Source organism: Delphinus delphis, chromosome 4 (genome assembly GCF_949987515.2).
Source record: "Delphinus delphis chromosome 4, mDelDel1.2, whole genome shotgun sequence".
Lineage (NCBI taxonomy): Eukaryota > Metazoa > Chordata > Mammalia > Artiodactyla > Delphinidae > Delphinus > Delphinus delphis.
Window position 1 is genome coordinate 95,709,225 of NC_082686.1, and position 21,577 is coordinate 95,730,801.

General features: G+C 43.3%; 1 protein-coding gene across 1 annotated transcript in view; it reads left to right on the forward strand.

Moving 5' to 3' along the window:
* Window positions 1-21,577, forward strand: part of SLC7A14 (solute carrier family 7 member 14) — a 118,447-nt gene that overhangs the window by 37,788 nt on the left and 59,082 nt on the right. The window contains exon 2 of the mRNA XM_060009997.1: window positions 13,209-13,665. Coding sequence (XP_059865980.1) covers window positions 13,362-13,665 — 304 coding nt within the window. The 5' untranslated portion in view covers window positions 13,209-13,361. The remainder of the gene's footprint in view (window positions 1-13,208; window positions 13,666-21,577) is intronic.

Below are 21,577 nucleotides of genomic sequence, written 5' to 3' on the forward strand. Positions count from 1 at the left end.
TTATAGCTACCATACCAGACATCACAGAGAACACTTCACCACCACAGGACCCTGCTGGACATTGCTGCTCTAGATGGGCCACTGCTCTGGAGATACAAATCCTGGGTTCAAATCCCATAACTGCCACTTAGTAGCTGTGCCACTTTGAATAAATGCCTTAACTGTTCTGTACCTCAGTTTCCTCATCTTTCATTTAGAGATGGTTAAAAATAAATCTCCCTCACAGGGCTGTTGTAAGAATAATATATATATATATATATATATATATATATATATATAAATCAGTTACAATTGTGCCTGGTACATAGTAAGCATCATATAAGTGGTGCTATTCTATAAGTGAATTGTTACCCAAGATAGGATATGGGCAGCATCTGGCACACAGAAGGAGATGGGCAAATATTTCTACCTGACATGTGATGAACAGAAAAAGCAGAGAGGGAAGACCCTCTTTTTTAAGCACTATGACTTGCATTTTAGACATATAACCATATGACCTCCCCGTTTTTAGCCTCACAATAAAAGACTCTCTTTTTTGTCTATTTTACCCTATATCCATTTGCAACAGAATGAAATCCAGAGTTCAAAATAACAAGGGGGCTGTTTTAATCCTTTTATGTGTCCCAAGGGGAGTTCACCCCTTTTTACTTGGAGATTTTCACTAACTAAATAGAATGGGGTCCTAGTCAGATGCAAACCACAGACAGGAAGGAATTACACTCTCAGCCTTTGCCTATGACAGGTGAGACCAACTAAGTGTTCTCAATACCTGGCTCTGAACACAGAGGCTCATCTGTTGGGATACTCATCAGTTGTCAAAATATGACACAGCTTGACCCACTCTACCTGGCTTGGTGCTAGAGAGACTGTACTTCTTTATGTATCTCATTGATGCAGAATATAGTGAGATGGGTCTTCTGGGGCTGGGTCTGAACACCAGACACCATGGCCTTCTCTTCTGGGGCAGACAGAGAAGAGAGTAGGTCACATCTGGGCTGGCGTCTTCCGGGGAAAGGGTGTAGGTCAAAGGCTCCAGGGCAGCAGGTCCACCAGCCTAGCTTGGAAAAGGGACTTTACACTTTCTACCAAGTTTCAGATCTCAGAGAGGGCAACAGTCTCAGACACATCAGTTCCAAGTACAGGTCAAGGTGCATGGATGACCAATAGCCCAGATGGACCTGAAAGTTTGTAAACCATCTAATCCTCTACCTCAAGGAATATTTTTATTCTTGTTTATATTTGTTAAGTAGATTCTCAAATTTCTTTGTCATGTTGAATGAAAGGTGTCTTTTCCCCTTCTAAATCATTCTTTCAGCCAAGACATTCCAGCATCGTGGCATAATGGTTTCTTGATGTTGACTCACACTGACCAATACATGGTTACTTGTAAATATCATTCTATGATTCCATTTAACAGTAGACCCCATATTAAGGACTAAAAATGTACCAGCAGTGAAGATCTTCTAGAGGATGCGTTCTTCCTTTTAAAATCCCATTACACTAAAGAAGAAGAAAATCACAATAGCTTATTCCTAATAGGAGGTCACCATCAAGCTTGCATACTACTACACTCAACCCATGGCTCTCACTGTTATAAGATGAAATAAGAGTGTTTGAGGAGGACGTGAACAACGGTGTTGAATGCCTCTGACAGGCCAAGGGAGGGAGATGAGGGCTAGAATATGTCCATTGGATTTAGCAACACAGAAGCCACTGATTATTTCAGCAATGCACTTTTGGTGGCAGGGAACATACAGAAGGCAGAACAGAGAAGGCCAACGACTGACAAGATATGAAGAAGTGGAGACAGCCTGGAGGACAATAGCTGAAGTGTGGCAATACCTAAAGAGGGCACGGCAGTTTGGGGGAGGAGGGGTGTTTTTACTTGTTTCTTTTGTAAGATGAAACTATCGAGAATAATTCGAATTCTTAGAACAGTCCAAGAAATTATCAGAATTAGCTGCCTTTGGGGGATGGGGGATAGTCAACCTGGAAAGAAAGAAAACCAATCTAAGAGAAGCCAGGGTCATAGGACTGAGGTATTTGCTTTGGGGGCAGATTCTATCTTCCTGTATTGGCCTGAGCTTTGTGTGGCAACTGGGAGAACCCTGACTCCAGGCTCCTGGTAATTCCAATCTGCTGTGTAAGGATGATTCTGTAACCAAGTCGGAGCTTTCCTTGGAAATTCTCTGAAAATTCTATCTCCAAAGTGAAAAGAGTGATAATGATAATATTGGCTAATCTAATTCCATGAGGGAAACAGATCCTAAAACAGTTCCCCATAATGGAGATGCATGGAGACATAACTACAAAAACCAAGGATATATCTTCATTGCCAGGAACAGGAGCAGGCTGTTTTGATTTTCAATTAAACATTTTTTCCTGATTTAAAAAAAAGATACATGCTGACCACAGAAAAGATGAAAATAGAAATCATTCCTAATTCTACCACCTACTGATCCCTCCTTTTAACATTTTAACACTCTGCCTTCAGAAGAGAATGAAATTAAATCGTACACTGTACAGTTTATATCCTTTATTATTGTTATAGTTGTTTTAAATTAATATATTCTGAGTAATTTGTTATGTCATTAAATATTATTTTAGAACAATATTTTATTGGATGCTTAAAATTTTATTCTCTGAATGCCTCATAATCCATTTAACTCTGTCCCTATTTTTGGCATTTACATTGTTTCCAATTTTTACCACTATAAATGATACTGCAATGGCCCTTGAAAAAAAAAAAAAAGAACTTTTTTGCACCTGATTATTTTCACATGATAGATTTATTTTCCAAAAACATTTATGTCAGTTCACACTCCCACCGTCAGTGTACTGAAGTATCATTTCTTTGACCCATTTCTTTGATCCATATTATTGAATATTTGTATTTGCATTAACAGTTGCTATTTAATGTGCTCTATGAGCAATACATTTGAATTTAAGAACTTGCAGTTTACAAAAATTTTAACTCAACAGCTTGGAAGCAAGCACTTTTAAGTCAAATAGCTTGTAGGTTGTAAATTCATTTAAAAGTCCCCAAATGGAATCTGGCACTCCTCTGTGAGTTAAGTGCTGTTGGCATTGAAATGTGCTCTCCCAGTTTTCAGATTTCCTAATGAACAGACATGCGGATAGTCAGGAAAGAAACCTGCCTCCAGAGAGGAGGTCTCTGGGCTGTGGATCCAGAGTATACCCCAAGGGCCTGCAGATCCACGAACCCTGAGTGGGTGCTATCTTCCAAGCAGACTCAGAAGCTAGAAATGAACAGTATACCCACAGGGCAAAGTGATCTCCATTTTTCAAAAACATATTAAATTCCAGGCTGTCAAAGTGCTCAACTATTTTCCTCCCAGATGAAGGAAAAAAAAAAAAAAAGCAATGAAGCAAACTAAAAATTATACCTTCTCTTCTATGGTGCATACTCTATATGTATGAGATATTCACTGCTCTGATTGGGTAAAAGACTGTTTGAAGTCTCCAAGGAGCTATTGTACATGAACCACCTATACCAAAAAGTACACCTGTAACCTTAACTAGACGTTAATGTTTTAATGTTAATTTTTTTTTTTTTGGGGGGGTACGCAGGCCTCTCACTGTTGTGGCCTCTCCCGTTGCGGAGCACAGGCTCCGGACGCGCAGGCTCAGCAGCCATGGCTCACGGGCCCAGCCACTCCCCGGCATGTGGGATCTTCCCGGACCAGGGCACGAACCCGGGTCCCCTGCATCGGCAGGCGGACTCTCAACCACTGTGCCACCAGGGAAGCCCATGTTAAATATTTTAATATTATAATATTGTGGATTTTTAATTCAGTCTTCCCTTGACTTAATTAATATTAAAGGATCAAAAACACAGAAATATAATTTATTTATAACTAGGTAATATAGATAATTTGGTTTTCCAAAGGGATTTGTGAAGGCAGTCAACGAGTTTAATCATTTGTAAAATCTAAGACTTGAATTAAATGGTTTCTGAGGTTTTTTGTTCTTTGATGTTATGCACAAAGGGTACTCAACAAAGGAAGTCATCTTACACTGTAATAGATGTCTCAAGAGAACACAGATTATTACAAACTCCTATTGTAAATTATATCTTTTATAAAGAAATATTTTATGCCAAATATTCTTTTTAGCTGTGGAAAAATCTTCATTCTACAAACAACTGTTGATTACCTACTGTTTGCCAGTCCCTGCTATGGTCCCTGGGGATTCAAGAAAGAACGACACAGACAAATCCATACCTTCAAGGGGTTTACAGTCTAGAGAAAGGATACAGACAATGAAAACATAACTAAATAAATGTCAAGTAGGGATAAATTACTCAAAACTAAATGGATGGATAAATACATAAGTAGAGGACAGAAAGACAGATACAGAGATAGACAATAGAACTTGAGAGAAAGAGTCTGAAAGACCAGGGCTACTTTTAGCCCAGATGATCCTGGAGGGCTTCTCTCTGCAGAGGTGACATTTTAGCTAAGACTGGAATCAGGAGAAAAAGAAAGCCATGCAAAGACCTGAGATAGGAAATTCCAGGTAGGGGAAATAAGTGCAAAGGCCCTGAAGCAACAGAGAATTTAGTGTGTTTCAAGAACGGAGAGGAGGTCAGTGGACCAAAAGGGAGGGTGGCAGGCAATGAACTCTGAGAGGAAGTAGACACCAGGCCGCTTACGGCCCTATAGGCCATTGTAAGGAACTTGGATTTTATTTTCTTTCCAAGACAAAACCATCTGGGGGGCTTTAAAGAGATCCAAGCCTTCAGGTGTATAACAATCTGTGGCAAGACACAACTTAACATATGCTGAGTTGGGGGAAATCAGAGAAGAGGAGCCCCAAGTGGTTAACATACATTTAATGACAGATGAGATATGAGCTGAGTGCCAAAAGAACATGAAAATATGGATAGCTTTGGGGAGGCAAAGATGGGGAAAGAAGCAAGAAGCAAAGGCTAAGAAGTAAAATCTTGGTAGTCAGTGTTGACTTCGTCGTCAGGCCTGTCTTCCTGGCCAGCCTGGGAGCTCCGAGAACAAGGGGGGCATCTTCCTCCTCTTTCTGTCTCTGCATCTTGCACACACGATGCCAGACATTTAGTAGGTGCTCTGAACCCATTAAAGCAGATGATGTGTATTGAAAACAGTACAAACCCAGAGTAAAGAGGGGTTGGGTATGTGGCGTCAGGCTTTGCTGAGAACCGAAAGTTCATGAGGCGTGTATAATAACCTACATCGATAAAATTAAGATCTGTCCACTTGTCTGTTTGTTGTTCTATCACATACAAGCGGCCATTATCAAGATTTGAAGGATCTGCTTGAAATTATCTGACTTAAAATGTAGACTCTTTAGAATAGTAGAAATTTCCTTTAGGGGCACTGGAAGGAATCTCAGAGACAAGAATCTACAGAATAACTGAATCAAAGTACAAAGAGGCCTGGCTATGGGTTAAGACACAGTGAATAGGGAACACAAAAGGAGTTTCAAATATGGGCTCCAAACCCAAAGACACAAAGGTATCCAAATTGCAGTTATGGAATTGTGAGGGAGCTTCTCATGTGGGCAACTCTATTTAGCATATGCAGGGAGAGAAGCTGCAGGGATGTATCTACTTAAGGATTTTCCTGAGCGATACTGAGGAAGCCAGCTGGTTAATAATGAAAAGTGTTGATTAGACTCCTACAAGACTCTTGCTTCTCCAAATTAGGATGAAGAAATTCCCACTGAAGCCAAGTCAATAGGAAAAGTTTTGAGGAACGTTAAACACCCTCAGCTCCTTTAAAGGAACATTATCACATAGACAACTAGGTAAATGCCTCGTTTTCCTTTGGGGATCACCCCAAGCCTGGCATGACTGTGATATCATACAAAGAAAATGGAGGCAGCTCTGTCCACCTTCTTAAATATGGAGCAGTAGGAAGAGCACTGGCGTGACGTCAGGGGGAGGAAGGAGGGGAAGATGATGTCAGGTGGGGATATCCTCCCTGCCTGGGTGTTGGAGGAGAAAGTGACATACGTGTGTGTGTATATATATATATATATATATATATATATATATATATATATATACAACTGAATCACTTTGCTGTACACCTGAAACTAACACAACGTTGTAAATCAATTTAAAACAATAAATATATATTTTAAAATATGTATCAGAAAAAAGATAGATGTCATTGTTTTAACATATTGAAATTTAAGACTGCTTATTACTGCAGCAAAAGCTGATTAACACAGTCAATAACTTTTTAGAAACAGAAAAAAGAATAGCAAGCTTTGTAAAGGAAGCCAAAATGGTACCACCTCTTTTGCATAGCTATTCAGTTGTCATAGATTCAAACTCTCCTTTAAAAAACATTCCAAGCAAAACAAAGCCAGCTGTGTCTGAGATCTCAATCAAACACTTAGCAAAGACATAATTGGGAAGGTTGGCAATCTGAAAATCAGGAACCCTGGTTTTAAAGCCAGTTGTACATCTGAGTGAATTTGTCAGGCACCAGCATTGTATGATTTAGGAGGTTCATGCGTGTGCGCGTGCACACTCACACTCACACACACACACACACACACACACACACACACACAGGGCCAGACTGATCAAAAACATCTCCCTTACCACTCATTTATGGTTCAAAAATGTCACCATGATAAACTGCAGCCTGCCCAAGAAGCACAAATCAGAATGTGATTGATCTAGAAGCCATACCATGTGAGACACTGCTGATCACTGAAGAAACTGAAGATGTTTAGTCTGGGGAAGATAAGACTCCAAGCGATATGTTAGTTGCCTTCAAAAACTTGAAGACTTTCCTATAAACAGATTAGCCCTGTTAATCAGTACAGATACAGAGAACAAAACTGGGGACAACAGGAGAAATTTACCAGGACATAGATCTCAATTCAATTTACTAGGGTGTTCTGTTCGGACGCCGCAGACCCTGGGATTCACATGTATCTGACCTGTGTCTGGCCACCCCGTGTAAAATCATAGTGACTGATAGGCAAGTGACTCCACAGTTGGGATACGAACTTAGAGCCATAAGTGGCAAGTTTGGAAGAAACAGAAGAGCAACAGAAGCCAGGACCTCAGCAGAGAATCTGCCATCACAGGCTCCGGCTAAGTGAGCCACCGTAAGCCACAAGCAAGAAAGTCAAAAGGAGGTCGTGCTTTCAGGGGTAGGGTGGTGACTACAGGTGAATCCACCGTGCCCTAGCCACCTTTGTGTGTGTGCATTTGGGGCAGAAAAGTCAAGGGTGTAAAGGAATGAGAGCAGATATAACATCCAAAGGTCCAAGCAAATCGGCTGAGGATACCCCTTTAGATAACAAAACACGGGAAAGGAGAAAGCCCTTCCCTAAAAGCATGAAAAAGGCAAGCATGGACACCTAGGAGTGAAATACCAGGGTGTACAGTCTGCAGCCACAGAATCCAGGGGAGCTTCAGCAGAGAAGAGCCCTGGTTAAGGGCTGGGCAGCAGGCCAAGGACCCTCTTAGAGCTGCCTAGGGAGGTGGGAGCGGGTGTCAGCAGTCAGGGACAAAAAGACCTGGTCATCGGCCAGAGGAGGGTGATGCTAGCAGGCTGCCACTTCCTGGCAGTCACGTATGCCAGACGCTGTGCTAAAAGCTCCACACACGTTAGCTCCTTCACTCCTAACTAGCCCTGTGAGGTGGTTAGCGCCCTTATTTGCCCATTTTATAGATGGCAAAACTGAAGCATGGAGAGGCTCTTAGCGAGTAAGGGCAGAGCCAGACTTTGAACCCAGGGGACCTGGCTCCTGAATTAGGTTCTTAACCAGGAGCCAGGAGCTCAGCCCAGAGGAGAAGCAGCGGGGCTGGTGGGGAGGAGGGCTAGCACACGACACAGGGTACAGGAGTTGGGGGCGGGGCCTCAGAAGGCTCCTTCAGATCCTGCAGTCACCTGGAAGGGCTCATCAAACCTGGCACTCTCAACTGCAACCTCCTTTTGCCTAGGGACATCGATTAGAAGAATTTTGTTGCAATCCTAACTGTTCAACCACGTGAAGGGGCAGCTTCCACCAGCCAATGTTCCTGCTGCTCCAGATGTTCCAGCAAAGGCTGGACACCACCTCATGGGAAGTGTCAGGAAGGGATTTTTGTAATCCCTTAGCGTATTTGCAAAATCAGGCAGGAATGATTTGAGGCTGTTTACTGTTTTGTTAGCCTTCGTTTCCTTCCTGTCTTCGCCTCCGAACGCAGGCTCCAACCTAATTCAACAATCCTACCTAGACGGTGAACTTCCAAGCCATAATTATTTTCATCCTCACACAAACCTGCTCTTTCTGTCATTATACTTGGAGCCCACAGAACCCTCAAGCATGTCGGCAAACACCACAATGATGACTCCCTTCTCCCAGGGGCCCTGCAAGCCTTCCTTAGCTATAGCTGTGAAGTATTTTGAGAAACTTGAATTAAAGTGCTAGAGAAAGCACTACACACATTTATTGCTCATCTTGGAAAGACAACAGCAATAAGCTTCCAAAACTCTCTTTGATTAACATAATCTGGGGGTAATGAATATGGATATTGTCAATAGTCACTTAGAAGCATGTTTTCTTTTGTACATTTTGTTCTCTCCAGTAAATTTCCAACCAAGAAAGGAAATGCCCCAAGCCCCTGTTTGCATCAATAAAGCAAGCACTCAGAGGAATTACATGGAGGGAATGGAGCCAGGAAGGAATTCTACCACCTTCAACTTTTATTCTAGTTGATTCTCTATGTTTTCACCATGATTTCTAATTATCTACCAAAGTGAAACTGTCACGTCCCTAACCAGCCTGGTTCTTTTCTCAGTGTCTCTGTGACAGTTTCTGATGAAGGGCTGATCAGGACAAATATCCCAAAGGGTATCTCCAGACCCACAGTCACCGCCTGCAGAAGACTGCTGCTGAAAGGCCCAGTTACCTGCCCAGGAAGAGAAACAGGAAGTACCTGTCGGCCTTGGGACCCCACGTGGAAAATGGCAATGGCTCAGTCAAAGTTGTCCAGAGAAAGAGAACCAATAGGATTTATACAGATACATATGAGGGGATTTCTTACGTGAGGAATTGGCTCACATGTTATGGAGGCTAAGAAGTCCCATGATCAGCTGTCTGCAACCTGGAGAACCAGGAAAGCTGGTGGTATCATTCAGTCTGAGTCGGAAGGCCTGAAAATCGGGAGGGGCAGGTGGTGTGAGTCCTGGTTTGAGTCTGAAAGCTCAAGAACCAGAAGCACCAGTGTCCGAGGAGAGGAGAAGATGGGTATCTCAGCTCAAGCAGAATCAGTGAATTCACTCTTCCTCTGCCTTTTTGTTCTATTCAGGCCCTCAACAGATCAGATGATGCCCACCCATGCCGATGAGGGGATCTTCTCTACTCAGTCCACCAATTCAGATGCTAATCTCTTCCAGAGACACTCTCACAGACACACCCAGAAATAATGTTTCACCAGCTATTTAGCATCACTTAGCCCAGCCAGGTTGACAAGTAAAATTAGCCATCACAGGCAGTATCTGGTTTTCTACACCAGCACGTTAGTCATTACTCACAGGGCAGTGGACCCTAACCCTGCTGTGCTAGGATCACCTGGGGAGCTCTAAGGATCTAAGGAATCCCTATATCTAGGCCACACCTCAGACCAATCAAATTGGGATTTCTGGGGCTGAGGCCAGGCACCATTGTTCCTGAAAGATCCCCAGGTAATTCCCCTGTGCAGCCAAGTTGGAGAACCATGGCTGCCCTCAGCTGCAGGTCCACACCTCACTCCCCTCTGTACTGATACATCTGTCCCGGCACTGACTCATCATCGGGCACGAGTCTTCAGTTAACTGCGCAGCAGCTACAATGAGCCTTTAAAAATGTAAATCATATCATGTTGCCCACCTGAATAAAACCCTCCCATGGCTTCTCATGGCTCTTAGAGTAAACACAAACCCCTTGTCTTGGCTTGAGAGACACTCAGCGGTCTGACCCTGGGCCCCTCAGGCAGGAAAGCCAGGAATAACAGCTTGGCAAGTGGAGCCAAGGCCCAGCTCTGCACTTATGGGCTCCATGACTTTGGAGAAGTTACTGGACCTCCCCGGCCTTCTCTGCCTCACCTGTAAATGCAGATTTAACTAGTTGACACATGTAAAGCTCTCACATGGTACCTGAATCCTCCTCGTCACACTGTCCCAGTGTCACTCAGTTCCCAGAGCAGGCCACCCCGTCTCCCCTCTGGCCCAGCTCTGCAAGACCCTCTCCCCTGACACCTGGCATGACTGGCTGCTTCCCATCACTCAGGAGCCAATGCTGTGACCACAGAGACCCTCTCGCCCCTTCATCACCCTGTCTGACTTCCTTTATAGCCTGTATTCATTTGCTAGGGCTGTTATAACAAAGTATCACAAACTGCAAGGCTTAAATAACAGAAATTTATTGTCTCACAGTTCTGGAAGTCTGAGATCAAGGTGTCAGCAGGATTGGTCCCTTCTGAGGGCTGTGAGGAAGGATCTGTTCCAGGGCTCTTTCCTAGCTTCTGGTGGTTTGCTGGCAATCCTTGGTGTTCCGTAGCTTGCAGATGCATCACCCTGATCTCTGCCTTCATCTTCACAGCTCGTTCTCCCTGTGTGTGTGGCTCTGTGTCCAAATTTCCTCTTTTTATAAGGACACCAGTTGTATTGGGTTAGGGCCCCATCCTACTGCAATGTGACTTCAACTTAGTTAATTATTCAGTACATCTGCAACGACTCTATTTCCAAATAAGGTCACGTTCTGAGGTACTGAGGATTAGAGCTTCAACATATAAATTTTGGGGGGACACTACAACATACCCCTTATCCCTCTCTAGAATGATCTGGTTTTTATTTTTCTATCTGTGTGTTGAATTGTCTTATCTATCTTCACTGAATGTTATTGTTGATACTGTCTGATTTTTCTGCAATGGCCATGCTATATACATTTGTAATATGAAAAATAAGTAAGGACAAGGTTTTCAGAAAAAAAAAAAAAAACCTTCTCCCTTGCATTGTGATTTGGGTGACCATCATCTCCAGTTCTAGACTGGAAACTCCACGAGAGCAGGGACCGTGTCTTTGCATCCCTGAGCCTAACATCATGCCTGGCACATAACGGATGCTCAGTACATGCTGGCTGGGTTGAAATTAAATAGATATGTACATTGATTTCCCCACAAGAGCTCAAGAGCTCCAGTAGAGTAGTTGTTCTTGCAGCCTTCCTGGTATACATTTTCTCACAAATCTGGAAATCTTAAAAAAAAAAATGCTGGCACTCTAGGCTTTTGAATGACTCTGGTATATACAGTGGCACTATCTAAATGTACTGATATCTAAGATGTCAAGAATTAACACACAGCATGAAGCAAGGCTGCCAAATTTAGGAGGAAATTAAACCAGTAGGTCCATCACCCAACCCCTGTGAGCCAAACTGCTACATTTCACCTGATTCTTCTAATTAGGTTGTATCCACAAAGCTTTTAGAAGTGGACAAGTGTTACATTAAGTGCTAAGTCGTATTAATTAATAATATGGGTAGATTACACGGGCTGGAACTTGCTGTAAATGTAAATGTCCTAGGCTTATCAGCACAGTACTTGGAATCAATGTTCCAGATGTACTTTAAAAATTCTTTATAGAATTTTATGAAGCTTCTGGCTTCCAAAGAAAGTAACTTCATATAATCTTGGCATTTTCTAACTTGACAAAACTTTAGAAATCATCTAGTACAATAATTCTCAAGTCTATCAGACCCAGCACCTCTTTTTTGTAATACATGTCTTGATACACCCCTCTTTAATATCCTAAAGCAAAATTCATGGGTAACCTGCCTGTATATAACATATTTCAGTATTTAAACACTCAGGCAAGTACAGCTGTCATCATGAGATGCTTGCACTATATGAAAAAGTACTGTAAACGTGCCAGTTTCCAATGGCAGGCTGGTACAGGTGTGCTGAACGGGTGATGCAGCACCATGGGTTGCACTGAAAGGGTGTCTTGGTTTTCTAAAACAGTGATGAACTCCACTTAAGTTCAAAACTAAAGAATTTACAATCTTCCTTCAATTTATTCTATAATTGCCTTCCTGGAAAAGTCAAGGTACTTGTCTATTAAAACCGTCCAAAATAATCTCATGTGCTTATATGTAAAACAGAGTTAGGTTTTAGCTTCAGATCATCATAACCAGAATTTTCACCTACAAGAATGTCCGGGGCTTCCCTGGTGGCGCAGTGGTTAAGAATCTGCCTGCCAATGCAGGGGACACGGGTTCGATCCCTGGTCCGGGAAGATCCCACATGCCGCGGAGCAACTAAGCACGTGCGCCACAACTACTGAAGCCTGTGTGCCTGGAGCCCGTGCTCCGCAACAAGAGAAGCCACTGCAATGAGAAGCCCATGCACCGCAATGAAGAGTAGCCCCCGCTCACCACAACCAGAGAAAAGCCTGTGCGCAGCAACGAAGACCCAACGCAGCCAAAAATAAAATTAATTAATTAAAAAAAAAATGTCCAATATCTGAAAATGGTATGACACTATCCCACGCGTTTAACATCTCTGGGGCCCACCAACCAAATGCCATGAACACTCCCCCTACCCCAACCTCTGAGAGCAAAAAATTTCTCAAAACATTTTCATTTCATTTGAGAACAAAGTTCGAAGACAATCCCGTGGGGTGGCACTGCCCCTCTTGAGAGTCATAGATCCAATTTTACATCCTTATATAAAAAATGAGGACTTGTGTCCCCAGAGATTATGCCCAAGAATCACAGACCAGGTCTCGGCAGAGCCAGGTAAGAAGCACTTAGAGTCTGACAGAAGAGCATTCTCCACAGGCCAGGCATTGTCTTAAGCTCTTTTTAGACAAACACTAATTTAATTCTCACATCGACACAAGGCAGGACGCTCGATTATCCCCACTATGCAGTAGAAACTGAAGCACAGAGACATGAAGTAACGTTTCTAAGTTCCCAGAACCGTAAGCAGCAGAGCCCTGACTCAGACCACCCTCTTCATAACAACTATGCCACACAGTGCAAACTACAGACTGTCATTTAGGACTGGAGGCAAGACAAAGGGGGAAATGCAACCCTCCTGCATTATAAATACACAGGTTAGATCAGTTCTACCAGTTCAGTACACTGACCTCCATCAATGCCTTCAAGCCATAGTTTGTTTCCCACTTGGTCTCATCTTCCTTTTTCTTGTGTTTTTCCTGCAGACATTCACTCCCAGGAGAAGTCTGCCCTGGGGACCTCTCGACCTTTCCTAAAAGGGAGATCCCTGGTCACTAGATGAGTTCCAGAAGCATCCACTAAGGCTTCTGCAGCCCTCTGCCATCAGTTGACCTTCACCACAACCCATCTCGCTCAGGATGAGTGGCTTCCTCGCCTCCCTGGACCCCCGGCGAGTGCAGTGGGGGGCTGCCTGGTACGCCATGCACTCCAGGATCCTGCGCACCAAACCGGTGGAGTCCATGCTAGAGGGAACTGGGGCCACCACAGCACATGGCACCAAGCTAGCCCAGGTGCTCACCACCGTGGACCTCATCTCGCTCGGAGTTGGCAGCTGCGTGGGCACTGGGATGTACGTGGTATCTGGCCTGGTGGCCAAGGAAATGGCAGGACCCGGCGTCATCGTGTCCTTCATCATTGCAGCCGTTGCATCCATATTGTCGGGTAAGCATCTTGTGCAGGCGCAGGCCTGTGGAGAGTGTGCCTGCAGGCCTGTTACTGTTCGTCCCGCTCTCCTAGAGTATTTAGTGGTGAGATGAGCAAAGTGGTCATCATGCCCCCTTTTTGCCTTGACTATCAGGGAGTTCAGCACTAGGTTTGGGCTCACTGTAGTAGCTTCCTTTTTCTTTGATTTTTCGATCCAAATAAATATTCTGGTGCCTAGCCATTGCCCAACTTCTCATTCCCTGTCATGTCCTAATGGCTCTATTTTTATTCTGTCTCCGTTTCAGGAGAAGAAAGGTCAGTTCTTTCGTGGGGGGTGGATAGAGCCAGGATATAAATAATAAATACTGGATCGGCAGAGTAGCAAAATGACAAGTCAGTAAATCTGATATGATTGGGATTTTATGAGCCTCAAACTGGCACTGTGATCTCCAAGCAGGAGGAAAGCAAGCTAGGAAATAAAGCCATCGTGAGAATCACAAAGCACCATCTGCCACAGCACTGCAACAGACTGATGTTCTGCAGAGGTAGCTCAGCCAGCGCCTTCTCTCTCCTTGAGAAAGAATCATAAAACGCATTTGCTTTTTTTAATGAAGTACCAGGACTTACACGTTGATAGTTTGTGAAACAGCTCTATTTCCTTTTTCTCCTTCCTCCTCTTCTCTTGAGTTGGAATCCACAGTATCTTCCCAGATGCTGGGGATGGGTCAATGGATACCTTGAAAAAGAAAGAAAAGGAAAACTTACTGCTTCTTGATGGTTATACTGCAAAAGCATGAGGCTTTGCTGGGTTTGGGATTGGTAGATCACGTGGGTCAACTCATGTCTTGGCAGTGAATGTTGTGGCCTCTTCAAATGTTTCTGGAGAAGTAAAGATGCTAACCTACACTGGGAGTTCTGTGTACTAATGCACACCATCACAAGAAGGGTCTACGTTAGTATCGTACATCCAGACTAAACAGTCTCCATCCATGTGGGATGCACAGACTAGGGAAACGCCATCAGAAAGTGCACTGTTTATATCTGACATCGTTTTAATGTGATGAGGAAAATATTTCCAGGACCGATTTGATTTATCTCCTGTCACGCCTTATATCCTTGTTGGTCTTACCACTATCTTTTCCTGAAGTCATTCTCTAATATGCATGAATATCCTAATATTTGAGATTCCTGCAGAATGGAGGAGTTTTTCCTTATATATGAATAAATTCTGTGGATGCTTGAAATTCTATTAATATTAACCTGATTGCAATCATTTTCAAACTTGTTTGGCAAGGAAATTATTTGGGGGAAGGTGCCAGATTCTTACACACCATAAATTTATAAATCTAAAAATGTTAGCACATAGAACAGAAGAGCAGTGGTAAGACAAAAGGCAGGCATGTAACCAGGGAGTCCTACAGAGGACGTAGGGCAGACGGTTCAGAGTCCTGCCTGGTCAATGCAGACTGCACAGTCTCCTCTAGATCCCATCCTATTAAGGCCCCGTCCCCCAAACCATGACATTCCCACAAATGAATCCTTCCTTCCTATCCTTCAAGGTGCTTCATTACAGTTAGAAATTAGAACAAGGCCCAGTCACATTCTGGTAGCCTGTCCCCCTGACAGCGTGCTCATGGGCGCTGTGTAACCTAGACTGGGGCTATGGAGGGAGTATTTACACCACAGAAATTTGCAAATGCTACAAATCAGAGTTTGTTTGTTTGCTGTTTGTTTTCAGAGAGTGAGTTGTTAAACATTTACCAGCACATCACCGAACCAGCTCCACCGAAGGCTCCAGTACTGGCCAGTAATTGGTGCCTTCACCACGGCACCAGGCACCAAAAGAAAGCCCTGCTTCTGTCCCAGTAGGGATGCCCCTCTCTGCACATGGCCTCGTCCATAACACTTCTCTACACTTTGTAACTGACATCTCCCAGCTGAGGCCAGCCAGAATCCTCCTAGAGCCCCCAGCCAGGGACAGGACCAAAATAACTGTGCCAAAGTTAGCATTTTTATATCAGGTTTCTTCAACCAGGCCTCTCACTCTATGATCCTTTGCCATTAAACCAAGGAAAGTCTCCCTCCACCCTCTTCTTTCCACTCCCCCCCCATCATCTCCATATAGCTTCTCTCTGGACCCAACTTCCCACTGCTTCTCCATATCTGCATCTATCTTCAGCAATAACTGCTGCTTGGTTGCAAGAGTAGAATAAAGAAAAAGTTGGGATTGACTAGATTTAGCTTTTCCTAGGCAGAGAGAGAGGGGGAAAAAAGCCATGGGGCTAGGAATACTAGAAAAGGAAGAAGAAATACTGCTGGACCACACAACTTAGATTGGATGAGAAGGGAAGTGAGAACATGAAGGTAGTGGTGATTTACGAGAAGTGGTAGGATCGATGAAGACTGGTGTTCTCAATGAGGTCAGGAAATCACTGAAGTAAAAACACCGAGAAAGTGAATTAGAAGACAGAAGTGAAGTTGAAGAGTAGGATGCTTGAAATTAAGATTTCAGAGTGGTAAAGTAATCAGTAACGATAACTTTAGACTTGGAACCTGCCTCAGCCACTGACCAGCTGTGAGACTCTGAGCAAGTTCCATAACTTCTCTGAGCCTCAGTTTCTCCACCCTGAAAATGGTGACAATAATACCTACTTCATAGAGCTGTTGTAAAGACTAAATGAGGTATCTGTAAAATGCCCATACAACACCTGGCACGTAGCACCTATTAAGTGGTTATTATTATTTTGTGCCAAACCCTATATTAGGAGTTTGCCACACATCATCACGTTTAAGATTCATAATATCTCTTCAAAGTAGGTTTTATTATCTCCAGTTTTACATATGAGGAAACTGAAGTTTAAATAACAGAAACTAGATTTGAATTTATTATGCCAGCAATATCTCTCAACCCTGACTATGAATTTAAATTGGGGAATTTGCTTCTGAATAATGGATCGGGGGAGGAAGGCTCAGCTTTACTGAGTTATAAGTACATACAGTAAAGTTGACCCTTTTAAATATACAATTCTATGAGTTTTGACCAATATATACAATTGTGTAACCTCCACTACAATCAAGATACAGAAGAGTTCCATCACCCCCCAAATAATTCCTTCATGTTACCTCTTTGTGATTTTCCCCTCCTGCCACCCCCAACCCCAGGCAACCAGAGACGTTTTCTGTCTCTATACTTTCGTCTTTTCCAGAATGTTATATAAATGGACTCATTCAGTATGTAACCTTTTGAGTTTAGTTTCTTTCACTTAGTATGATGCATCTAAGATTCATTCATGTTGTGTGTTATCAATGAAACATTACACTTTATTTCTGAGTAGTATCCCACCATATGGATATTCCACAGTTTGTTTTTTTTCTTTTCAATTTATTTTATTTTTTATTTTTATTTTCTGGCTCTGTTGGGTCTTCGTTGCTGCACACAAGCTTTTTCTAGTTGCGGTGAGCGACGGCTACTCTTTGTTGCTGTGTGCGGGCTTCTCATTGCGGTGGCTTCTCTTGTTGCAGAGCAGGGGCTCTAGGCATGCGGGCTTCAGTAGTTGTGGCAGGCGGGCTCAGTAGTTGTGGCTGGCGGGCTCTAGAGCACAGGCTCAGTAGTTGCGGCGCACAGGCTTAGTTGCTCCACGGCATGTGGGATCTTCCCAGACCAGGGATCAAACCCGTGTCCCCTGCATTGGCAGGTGGATTCTTAACCACTGCGCCACCAGGGAAGCCCCACACAGTTTATTCATTTACTAGCTGAAGGACAACTGGGTTGATCCAGTCTGGGACCATTATGAATTAAGCCATTATAAATATCTGTGTACAGGTTTTTGTGTGAACACAAGTTGTCATTTCTCTTGAGTAAATACCTAGGAGTGGAATTGCTGGGTTTTGTGGCAAGTATATGTTTAACTTTATAATGAACTGCCAGACATTTTCCCAAAGTAGCTATCTTACTTTTGATTCTCACCAGCTATACATGAGAGTTCCAGCTGCTCTGTTCTTTGCCAGCACTAAGAATTGTCAGGTGTGTTTTTTTGTGGTTGTTTTGTTTGTTTGTCATTTTGGACGGGGTATAGTGATATTTCAGTACTGTTGAAATTTGCATTTCCCTAATTATGAATATTTTGAGCATCTTTTTATGTATTTATTTGCCATGCAAATATATTCTTTGGTAAAGTGTTCACATATTTTTTTCATTATTTAATTGGAGTCTTCATTTTCTTATTAACTTTTAAGACTTCTTTATATATTTTGGATACAAGTTCTTTATTAGATATATGGTTTTGCAAATATTTTCTCTCAGTTTGTGACTCATTTTAAAATTTTCTTTGAACTTCTGTTTATTCCTTTTTTAAAATACCGATGCTCAGGCTCTACGCCCTAGAGATTCTAATTCAGTTGGACTGGGGTAGAGCCCAGGAACTGGCATTTTAAAAAAATTCCCCAGGGAATTCTAATGTGCAGCCAGGGTTAAGGACTACTCCACTATAGGAACCAGGAGCTACCTCTGGAATAGCCATGACCTACAAGAAGAGGAAATGTATGTTAAGATAGGAACTACTTGGCCAGCAGATTCTTAAGAGACTTCTGCCCTTGTGGCATCATCTCCCATGAGATGCAAACCAGCTTATAACATGAAGCAAATCTAAGAGAGAGAGCCACTTTCTCTATAATTTGACAAGACCCAAAGTTACAAAAACTTCCCAGGGACTTCCCTGGTGGCGCAATGGTTAAGAATCCGCCTACCAATGCAGGGAACACGGGTTCAATCCCTGGTCCGGGAAGATCCCACATGCCGCGAAGCAACTAAGCCCCATGCACCACAAAAACTGAGCTCTGTGCTCTAGAGCCCGTGCGCCACAACTACTGAAGCCCACGCGCCTAGAGCCTGTGCTCCACGACAAGAGGAGCCACCGCAATGAGAAGCCCGCGCACTGCAACGAAGAGTAGCCCCCGCTTGCCACAACTAGAGAAAAGCCTGCGTGCAGCAACAAAGACCCAACGCAGCCAAAAATATATAAAATTAAAAAAAGAAAAGAAACTTCCCAGGCTCCTCCTACTGTTCCTGCCCCAACACCATAACTGCCCACAGCCCTATCACAGGTAGAGGGAAATTTATCAGAGGAAGCAGCTTGTGCTGTAACCTTTACCCTTGTCCAAAAGGTCTTATCTACTCTTGAATAGCTCAGCAGCCCACAACCAGACCCCGTGCCCATGCCAAACCTTAAAACCCTTTTGTATATACCAGACTGTATAAACCAGATAGGGGAAACAGTTTTTCTTCCTGGTTCCCACTGACAGCTTTGTTGCAAGATGAGGGATGGAAGGAGGGTAGTTTATAGAGGTTCTCTAGTTCACTGGCTTGGGATGAAACACAAAGTAAAGCCTCCGTGTCAGCGACACCTGGCCATTAAAAATAATCTGCCCCAAGAGGCTCCTATGCATGGAACGTGAGTGGAGAAATAAAACTTATTTCCAGTTCTTTTAATATTAATGAAATTGAACCTCAAACAGAGTGTAGGTCTGAATGACTCCTAAGCTCTTGCACTGTCTACAACTACCGTTTCAGCCCATTTCTCAGGTGGTTCTGGTAAGGATTAAATGACAGTAAGCATGCATAGTATCAGTCTCCTGCCCGGTACACTATACCAGTAATTTTTATCATCTGCTCATGAGAAATAGTAGCAAAAATCTAATAAGATACGGTTTGGGAAAGCTGTACTGGGTACCTACCATATGCCAGTCCTGGAGCAATACCAAAAATAAATAAGAAATTGCCTCTACCCTAAAGTACCCATCATCTCCATTAATGGAGATGAATGCTAAACCTGATAAGTAATTATGGCAATAATAGTCATGATAATAATAATGATAGCAGCAGCTACCATTTATTGAGCACTTACTGTGTACCTAAAGAGTTCTAATTGCTTTACACATTATTTTACTCAATCTTCACAACAACCCCATGTGTACGTGGTGTTATTTTCCTCATATTACAGATGAGAAAAAGGCGGCTTCTGAAACCTTTGGTAATTGCTTTAAGGCTCTTGTTTAAGAGGTGACAGAGCAAGGAACAGAGTGAAAGCAGTCTGACTCCAGAGCCCTCTCATAATCACTGTTATTCTGCTACTGTATTAGCAGACTAGGATTAGGTTCAGTTGATACAGCAGAAAACTAAAAATGAAAGATAATTTCACTTCTCTCTTGTATAACAGAAGTCTGGAGGGAGGCTGCTACTGTGGCTCTGCAGTCATGGGTAATCAGGCCCCTTGATCTTTCTGGTCTACCATCTGGATACTTGGCTTCCATCCTCAAGGTGCCTGCAAGACCCACGATGGCTGCTGTGGCTCCAGTCAATTTGTCTGAGTTTTGGAAGGCAGGAAGGAAACAGGAAGTTGAGGCAGGTCATTTCCCACATCTCTGTCCCTTTTTAAAGAAGCTTTCTCATAAATCCTTTCCTATAACTTCCATTTATATTGCTTAAAACCTGAACACTTAAGATACAGCAAGTGAGATTGAGAAATGTAGTCTTCTGACTGGGTACATTGCCAACCCAAGTATTACAGGGGTTCTATTGGTGGTAAAGAAAAGGAAAACTAGCTGTCACTGCCACATCTACAATCGATGCATAGCCCCTAAGCCCTCCAGTTCGCTGAGGTCAAGTTGTTCTGAAACATTTAAGTAAAATTTGTTCTGATTCCCAGTAATGTACAATCAGAAAATCTAGAGTCTCCCTCAATAAACCTAGAGAGTTGTGAAGCTTACTTCCTCCAGCTCTGAATCTCTGCTTCCATAGAGTCTCTGTCTCCACTCCATGTTTCATTGGCTTCTTCCCTTTTCTTCACTTCATCATCCAACTAGATGATACCCCAGTCCCTCCTGTCCTCCAAGTAACAGCAAGGTAAAGCTGTATGCGCAGTGAACTTTATGGAAAGTTTGGGCCAGAGATAGGAGATATAATGCAGTCCGTCCCAGCAGACAGCAAGCTTACGATGGAATATAGGCTACTCCAATTCTCCCTGGCTTTAGAGAATGTCCACAAACCCTCTGTTCTTCTTGACTTTGGCCTCCAGCCCCATTGATGGGCAGCCTTCCTCCTTTAAACTGACCTTCTACTCCCTCACCTGCTCACTGTCAAGCCCTAAAACTCTTGTTCATATCTTATCCAGAGCAGTCTACATATCTTTCTATCGCCCTCCAAGTTCATCCTGGCCATTCTCCAAAGACTATCATCCCCTAACCAAAATGGTCCACCAGGATCATTCATTTAAACAAAGTGAGTTCTAGAAGGAGGGATTTGGGGGCCAGGGCAGGAAGGTTAGACATCATTCTGTAGTCATTGAGAAGTTCAGTGGCGTGACCAGATCTGTATTTTAGTAACACAGTGGGGAGAGAACAGAGGTGGGAATCTGGCTGTGTGCATATTGTACAGAACAGGCAAGAGACCACGGGGCTCTAGGCGCTGAAGTGGAGGCTGACAGGAAGCCTGGGATGGAGAAGAGGATTTGGGCATGGCTGGATGAGGGAGGGTGAGGGAGAAGGATAAATGCTCTTTCTAGCTGAGAAAAGGCACATAACAAATGAGAACGTTTTTGAGATAATGTCATTTGAACAATGGATTTACAATACCATCCTGGTGAAAGAAAGTGAAGGCAGAAACAGAAAACTCTAGTAAACAGCCCCGCCACAGAACACCACGAGGTTCAGTAAACTAATCTTTGTGTTCAGAACACTGCATATGGTGCTCTAGTGTAGCGCCTCCTCTCCATCCCCACCAAGCCAGTGCAGGGAGGGGTGATTTTAGTTCTGCCCTCAGATGAGAAGCCAGGGGGTCAGAGGTTAAAGTAACTTCCTGAGAAGCAGGCAGATATTTACTGGCAGAGCCAGAACTCAAATCTAAGATTGCAGGACTCCAAAACGCACGGTCCTC